The sequence below is a fragment of the Galeopterus variegatus genome, unplaced genomic scaffold (genome assembly GCF_000696425.1).
Source record: "Galeopterus variegatus unplaced genomic scaffold, G_variegatus-3.0.2 Scaffold309, whole genome shotgun sequence".
Lineage (NCBI taxonomy): Eukaryota > Metazoa > Chordata > Mammalia > Dermoptera > Cynocephalidae > Galeopterus > Galeopterus variegatus.
In genome coordinates, this window is record NW_007726420.1 from 335,260 (window position 1) to 344,027 (window position 8,768).

The 8,768-nt window shown below is 36.8% G+C and overlaps 1 protein-coding gene across 1 annotated transcript in view; it reads right to left on the bottom strand.

Annotated features, from left to right (window-relative positions):
- Positions 1 to 3,636: 3,636 nt before the first annotated feature.
- The window catches only part of USO1 (USO1 vesicle transport factor), a 70,086-nt gene continuing 64,954 nt past the window's right edge, over positions 3,637 to 8,768 (bottom strand). Inside the window, exons 21-24 of the mRNA XM_008567299.1 lie at positions 8,114 to 8,212; positions 6,569 to 6,676; positions 5,207 to 5,422; positions 3,637 to 4,651 (exon numbers count right to left, since the gene is read on the bottom strand). Coding sequence (XP_008565521.1) covers positions 4,562 to 4,651; positions 5,207 to 5,422; positions 6,569 to 6,676; positions 8,114 to 8,212 — 513 coding nt within the window. The 3' untranslated portion in view covers positions 3,637 to 4,561. The remainder of the gene's footprint in view (positions 4,652 to 5,206; positions 5,423 to 6,568; positions 6,677 to 8,113; positions 8,213 to 8,768) is intronic.

Sequence of the window (8,768 nt, forward strand, 5' to 3'; positions counted from 1 at the left end):
TGCCAGAGCTGGAAAAAGACTAGCAAACCAAATATTAGAAACTCATGTGTTTATATTCTCATAGGTGAAAATATGCAATTACAAAGTGGCCTCATTTTTCTGTAATCAGCAAAATCAAAAACAATATATAATTTTACTAAGGCCAGTGTGTAAAGCTTTAGTTTTCAAACTAAAACAACTAGTCACAATTGCTTAAGGTGGATATGGGAAAAAACCTATCCTAGAACAACTGAGTTAATTTGCTAGAAAGGAAAACCACATTTTAAAACAGATAATATGTTTCAGCTTAATGTTTTTCCTCTGGCTTAATTTTTATTTTGGAAGGTTACAGAAAATCCTAAAGTTTTCAAGTACAGATGAAGAATAGTCACAAGAACAACTTCTCTTTAGAGGTGCTAGCAGGGATGTATGTAACTAATCCACAAGGGGCAACTCGATAAAATAACTTGCATTACAAACACAAACTTTTAAATGATATAATGTAATTGTAAAAAAAAATTTCCTTCAGATACAAGGGTACTTGAAAAAGGTTGTGGAAAAATATAATTAAAAGATAATATGAATGTTTCCATAAACTTTTGAAGACCCCTCGTACTTATCTTCTACTTGGTTAGCACGGCAGATTTCTCAAAAAAGCAGGTTTAATTAGATTCACTAGTAAACAAATAATTGTGTCAATAAAATAATGTTTCACTAAAGCAGTTTTGAAAAGAATAGTTTTCATTTTCCAAAATTGCAGTCAGAAATCAGTTCAAAGATCATAATTTTCTGTTTTCCCTTTAATTCCAATGATCAAATTTGCTCTGGGGTAGGATTATTTGATTATTCACTTAATATTACGTAAGATCTAGTCCTGACCTCTGAAGACTGAACTGTTGTGAGGCTTAGTTCTTAGCTGCCTCCTCTCTACACTCATTCCCTAAGAGAATGTATTGTGCTGCATGAATTTAAATACCATCTATTTACTATTTTTCCAGTCCCAATGAGCTACAAATTTCTACATCCATCTGATGAATGCATGTACTTGGATCTCAGATTTAGGAAGCCTAAAAACATGACCCTAGATTACCACCCCAAACCCACCTTCTTCAACTCAGCAAACCACATCAACCCTTCCCAAGAAGTTGTTGATTTTTCTTGCTCCCCTATTCCCCAGACATGTGCAATTCATTAAGTCCTCTCAGCTCTACCTATAAATCTCAAATCCTACCATTTTAGACACCTCCACCCTTAAAATGTAGTTTGAACTACATCTGCTTTTGCTTAGACCACTGCAACAGCCTCCTACCTAGTCTCCTGATGAATTGCACAATTCTCAACAGAGCAGAGAGGTAATCTATGAACTAGAAATCAGATCTAATCACTCCTCTGGCTTCCCATCAAACTCAGAATAAAATGCAAACTCCTTTCCAGAAGCTACATAGCACTTGACATCATATATATTTTTGTTGCTTACTCTAGAATGTAAGTTAAACAAAGGGACTGCCTTTTTCACTGCTATATCCCCAATGCCTATAGTTAAATGAATTGAATGAAATGTAAGGGTTTATCAGCATAATTTCAGACCAATAACTTAACCCATTAAAATGCAAGCTGTCACTTTACCTCTTACAGTAATTTCAAGTGATCATTCCTTTTTTTCTGGAAGTGCTGGAATTGTAAACTATACTTGAGTAAGTTTCAAATCATAAAGACACATAAGTTTCACGCTTTATGGCTATTACTCTACTGTTGTGGCCCTCAACACATGGAATCCTTTAATGAGAGGATAGATAAATGGGCAGAGAAAAGAGCCATGTGCAAAAAAGCAAAGCGAGAAATGAGGAAGCAGAATATATGTTGTGTGTCATAGTCTGTTTGGGCGGCTGTAACAAAATACCATAGATAAGTGACTAATAAACAACAGAAACTTATTTCCCACAGTTGTGGAGGCTGAGAAGTCTAAGATCAAGGCGCTGGCAGATTGTCTGGTGAGGGCCCACTTCCTCACAGGCAGCCATCTTCTTGCTCTAACCTCACATGAGGGGAAGGGTGAAGGTCTCTCTCTCTCTCTCTTGGATTTCTTCTATAAAACCATTAATCCCATTCATGAGGGCTATGCCCCCATTACCCTATCACTTCCCAAAGGCCCCGCACCTCCTGATATCATCACCTTGGGGGTGAGAATATCAACATACGAATTTTGGGGGCTGGTACAAACATTCAGACCACAGCAGCCAGTAATAGAAATATCTTGGAGCTGGAGTGGTGGTGGGGGGTGAGGGCTTTTGACACACCCCCCTGACATCTGCACACAGCCGAGCAATGACCAGGCAATGACCAAGCTACCGCTGGAAGCCCCCCGGTCTCCCTTGTGGGAATGAGGGGGGTGCCACAGGCCTCAATTCCACCCTTCCTCCTTCTTCCTCCTTCCATCCCATTTCCTTCCCCTTTCCCCTCTCTCCCACCCTCCCAGCTGCCCAACTGCTCTGCAACATCCTAGAATGTACAAAAATAATATTAATAAAACTACATTTTCTTCAAAAAAAAATAAAGAAATACCTTGGCAATGGTTCTAAAATATACTTGAAGGGCAACAAGGCTGGAGCACGGCAAAGCACAAAAGGGTCTTATCTCCCTTGCTAAGGACTACAAACATTAGGCACTGCAGAATCTTCTGCTCATATGTGCACTTTAGAAACTTACTGTGGCGAATATGAGAATGGTGGGGGGCTAGGGTGGGGGGAGGGCGTGGAGAGGCAACAACCAGATGAGAGACAGTTTAGGAGGCTCCAGAACTAATCCATGCAAAAAAAAAACTCTAGCTGGCCTTAGGAAGACGTCCCTTTTGGCTCCAGGCTAAACTGTGCAGTTATGAAGAGGACTCTTTGTGTCTTCCCTATTCTAGGCCAGCCTGAGTGACTGAGTTTGGCACACTAGCACTGATTTTGCAGATGTTTCTTTCTGAAGATCTTTGGTATTCCATACTTATGAATTCTCATTCCTGATCCATTTTTCTTTATCCTTATGACATTAGCGTGAAATATAGTCATTAACCCTGTAGTTCATTATGTGGTATCAACTTTAGGAAGATTTCACATAATCCAGGCTGGTCCAATGATAAGTCAAATAGTTCTCTGAGAGCAAGTGCCACCTTAGGATGGTGGTGTCAGTGGTGGGATGGCAGGGGTCGGGGCACAGTGCAGCATCCATGGTGCTCTGTAACACAAAGCCATCTCCTTTTTCAAGACAGGTGAAGAATACTACTCCTCCTCTTTGAAAAGTCTGTGCCCCTTAGTGGACTGCTCAAACTATTTCTGAACCTAGAAGGCAGATGATACACATTATCCCTCCGTGCAGGCTATCTTGCCTTTAAGTAAACACACTTCTTTAAAAGGAAATCATTACTAAGAGCTCCAATACTGAATTCAGAAACATCCAAACCCTCCTCTAACCTTTTCCACTTCTGTAGTTGCTCCAATTAGCTCCCTCTAAACTTATTGAATCCCAGTTGTTAGTTTTAAATAAGATTGCTTTTAACATTCAGCTACAGTAACGTACACCTAGTAGAAGATGTCCCCTCACCATTTCTATTTGCCTCACCTATTATTAAGAATACTTTTTCAAAATCTAAAAAAAGGGAAACATGACCAGGAATTAAGTGAACATAATATCTATTTTTATTACGAAAACATTAAATTTTGACACACTGCTTCATGTGCTTTTTAAAAATCTATTATTTGACTTAAACTTATTCAGCAAAAATGCCAATAAATTATATAAATCACAGTTTGGATCTTTTTAAAACTAGGAACATAATATGTTTTATGATAATCAAACAACAATGCTAAATCTGAATTGTATGACCTGTTAACTTGCAATTTGTTTTAGACGTTTAGCTTAAAATAAAAAGAAAACTAACCACACTGTAGCAAATTTCTCAGAAATGCCCCCCTCATTGCTGTGTCAGTATCCTTCCATTTCTTCACTGAGATACACAATGCGGCCATATCAGGTATCCAGGGACTCATTCTAAACTGTCCTGTTTTGTTCATCTTAGGAGTCACATTGGATGGAGGGCTGATGATGTGCATTATCCCCCAGCCTAGACTATCCTGCCTTTAAATAAACTAATTTCTTTAAAAGGAAATCATCAGCTAAGAACTCAAATACTGAATTTAGAAACAATGATTCCAATTCAATACAAATTAAATCAAATGTGTTAGTACTTAAAGTCACAAATTCTAAAAAATAAACAACCAACAAACTAAGGCAAATAGCACTGCCACCACATGCCTTAAAATGGTATATTGTTGATGTCTGGAGCTCTTTGCAAATTATACTTTAGGGCAGTTCAGATGAATTTAAATAAAAGATATGTGTTCCACATAAAGTTAGAGTTTTAGGGTTTTCAACATGGGTGGCAACATTTAAAAAATACATCAATAGTCTTGTTAGTGATTGTTTTTCACTTGGTTTCTAATTCTTGATTTTGTATGAAGGCAAACCAAAGCACTGTCTTGGTTAAGATTCCATCTTCTAAGTTACAATATAATCTCTATCATTCCTAGAGATTTTAAAGCTAGATATGATCTTGGTCCTTGCCACCATCTTCGATTTCATCATCCTCATCTTCTTGGTCTCCTGATTCAAGTTCATCCTCTTCTTCAACCTTCAAAGAGGAAAATACTAATTAATATTATAAAGATTTGTTCACTTCACATTCAACATGTAATAAAATATACTGTTAATAAATTCTGTATTCTAGTAGATAAATTTGCATTCTAGTAATTATGGTAGAATATAAGCCACCTGATTTCCTTGATTTAATGCTCAAGGCTCCCTGTTATTTTTAATATGAATGAGATAGGTCAGTTAACTTTGCTGATGGATGGCTACCTCTCTACACACAAATCTGAACCAAACATGGCAAAAGATAATGGCACACTTGGTTGGTGAGAGTCTTGTTATCATAGAAACAATCAAATTAATTCACTTTCTAGGTTCAAGGTCCAAAAGGGGACAGTTTATCAGCGCTGGAAACTAAACATAAACTGTGTCTTCAGTCAATTTACTGAACACAGTGAAAGCAATGTAGATGATACCATATTCATGAACCTGCATTGTCTATGCCTAGGAACAACTTTTCAATGCTACACTAATGCTTTAAAAAATGCATTACAAAGAAACATAATACAAATCATTTTTGGAAACATTTTAATCTTACTGGATGACCAAGATCCTTGAGTTTATTTTTCAGTGACAGTATTTTCTGATCTTGATCGGCCAATAGCACCAACAGATCATCTTGCTCCTTTTTAGAATCTGTAATTTCCAACTCTAGCTGATTTTTTTCATTTTGTAAAATGGCAATGGTACTGTTAGATGAATCCAGCTGTTCTTTAATGGCAATTCTTTCTTCAGACAGAGCTTTAATTTCATTCTAGGAAAAGAAAGGTGAAAGTCAATAATCTAAAATTAGTACTTGCTTTCCCAGAGTTTACAAATAGTTAAATAAATAGTTTCTTTTTATGACAGATCACTGTAGTTGTCCAGTCTGAGTTTAGGGGTGGGGACTGAAGGTATAGAAGGTTTAAAACACACACACACATCCAGTAACATGAGAATTTGTTAGACTATTCACTAAAGATTATTAGGAAAAATAGAGTTTAATATCCCAAAAAGTTTTAGTTAGCTATTCCTCAAAAAACTGTAAGAGATGAAAAATTAATACCATTTTAGACAATCAGAGGAGTAAACAGAGACACAAAACACTTTATAGCAGAAACCTGGTTAGAAACAGAATTAGAACTTAAAACTTAAGTTTAAAAAAAATTTATCCCAACTTCAAACATAAAATTAAATGGTAAAGAATAATAGCTTCAAATAAAATACATGGGGGCTGGCTAGTTAGCTCAGTTGGTTACAGTGTGATACTGTAACACTAAGGTCAAGGGTTTGGATCCCCATACAGACCAGCCACCAAAAACATAAAACCAAAAAAACAAGAAAACAAATAAAATCCATGGTTTAAAAACAAAATAATTTGACCACAATCCAAAAATCACAATCATGCATTATCTTTCTTTTTACATTTTTGTTTTTCTTCATGCCCCCCCCCTTTTTAAATTAATGTTACCTCATTCCTTTCTTCATGTTATTTATTCTGATGTCTCTGTCACATAATAGGCTACCAGGATTTAATGTGCCTGTGTTCCTCAGCCTTATGGAAAACCTACATGTGGCTTGGGCATTAGCCAAATTTGTACTCCTTGTTTTGTTATTGTGATTAGATATTGATATCGATAAGAAAACTTAAGTATTTTCAACAAATTTTACTTTCAAAGTACATTCACAGACATTCTTATTTTACATATTCAATACCATTATTTGAAACAGTATTAAAAAAATTTCATTTGTGCCATCTTTAGTCATCAAAATAGGAATGGAAATGTTGTGAGATAAAATTATATCCCATTAGTGTGCTTCAGAAATCTAAGAATTTGAGAGATTAAATGAAATAAAAACAAATTTCCTGGAGTTCATTTCAAATTACATGCAATAAATAAAAGTTTCACCAAAAACCAACCTTTAATTCTTTAGTCTCTTGTAATAATGCTGACAGTCTTCCTTCTACATCAGTAGTTTTGGCGGCTATTATGGTCTCACTCTCTCCTTGTACAGGAACTGATTTTGCCTGAAAGTACAAAATGGAAAAAAAACATGTTTCTTTAAAGTTACAAGCAATCAATATGAACTACCAAAGTGGTAATTTAATTTTCTTGCTATTTTGAAATTTTTTTTCTAATAACAGGAAATATAATTCCCATGTATTTATATGCAGCAAAGTGCTCTCTGCTGACAGATGAGCTGTCCCCATAACGCAGCATCAAATCTCATCAGGCCATGAGGAAGGCTGGGCTAAGCTGTCTCAAGATAAGCCCAGAAAAGTAACCAACAAAGCAGCTCTAATGCAGCTATAACACAGTTTTTAATAGTAAGCAGAGATTATTTTCAAAGACATTCCCTCATACACTTCCTATAATTAAGTCCATACTAACATCTCAGACAGACAGGTAGATAAATTGAACCAAATGCCATTAACTAGTGAAATGCAATGCAAGTTATTTTCCTGAGTGCTATAAAAGGTACTCTAAAATCAGTTTTTCAGTCTTTCCCCATCTTTTTTTTTTATACAAAATACCAGGAAGTGGGGTGCTAATGCAACAAATATCTAAAAATGTGGAAATGGCTTTGAAACTGGGTAATGGGTAGAGACCAAAGAGTTTTGAGGTGCATGTGAGACAAAGCCTAAATTACCTTGAAGAGCCTATTGGTAGAAACATGGACATTAAAGGTGATTCTGGTGAGGGCTCAGAAAGAACAGAGGAGAGTTGTAGAGAAAGCTTCTATGGCCTTACAGATATATGAGTACTTTTAAAAGTTTGTGGAAAAATAGAATTAAAAGATAATACTAATCTTTCCATAAACTTTTAAAAGTATTCTTTATATACATATCACTATGAGCAGAATGTCGGTAGAAATATCGGTTAGTAGAATGTTAAAGGTGCTTCTGGTGAGTTCTCAGAAGGAAATGAGAAACATATTATGGGAAACTGGAGGAAAGGTGATCCCTGTTATAAAGTGGCAAAGAGCTTGCCTGAATTAGGTTCTATGGCTAGACAACCATTTATAGAGATTACCTGTGCAACTCATGGATCCAACCAACCATCTCAGCAAAAGCCAGAAACAGAGATGAGGTTATCCAAGAAGGATCTGTGAAGGCCCTCTTGTCTAACGGCCTAGACTCCCATGAATTGCATGGGAGCCCAACAAGGTTTTTAGTAATTTTATACTAGCAGAAAAGCTGCCAAGTTAGACTGAAGAGGACATAGATGGGACATAATACCAGAAAAATGACCAGTTAAGTAACTGAATAAACTGACCTGGTCAGTCTGATTATAAAATGGCTGTCACCATGGCCAAGAAGCTTGTAGTAGCAGAACTCTGGCTAGTGAGTAATCTAAAGAGAAGGTGCTACCTGTTGAATTTGCTTCTTTTTCATTGTGGCTGAGGAATAATATATCAACCTTGTGTTTACAACCTTTCAGAAAGAAAAAAAGAATTAACTTACAAATGCTTCTGATTTCTGTAACAGCTCCTGCTTTTCTGTCTGTAGTTTGGTTATCTCCACAGACTGTGAATTTAACTGAGACTTTAATGTTGCCAGTTCCTAAGAGACAAAAATAGTTGAGCTATAACATTAGATTGTATTAATTTCATCAAGGAAATGTCTATTTACAGGAAGAAATTTTAAAAAATTATTTCCTTTCTTGACACTACCCTCTAAAATCAGAACTTCCAAGTTTTAAAATCTAACTCTAAAGAACTATTCTTGAATTTTGGGATCAAGATGGAAAATTAGATGCATTCATTTATTTCTGCTCCCTTCTGAGATCCCATGCAAAAAATCATAAAGGGAGGAAGAAAGGGGTAAAGGAAGAGAAGGAAGGAAAGAACCTAGAAGGACAAAGAGAATATAAAATAGCAATAAAAAAGGGGAATTTCAGGGGCCGGCCCGGTGGCGCACTGGATAGTGCGCTGCTTGGGAAGCGCGGCGGCGCTCCCGTCCGAGGGTTCGGATCCCACGTACAGACCGGCTCCCGCTCACTGGCTGAGCGAGGCGCGGGAGCAACGCCGAGGCTTGCGATCCCGTCGCCGGTCCCCGGTCCGGTACGGGGGCAACACTGAGGGTTGTGATCCGTTGCTGGACACGGAAAAAAAGACAA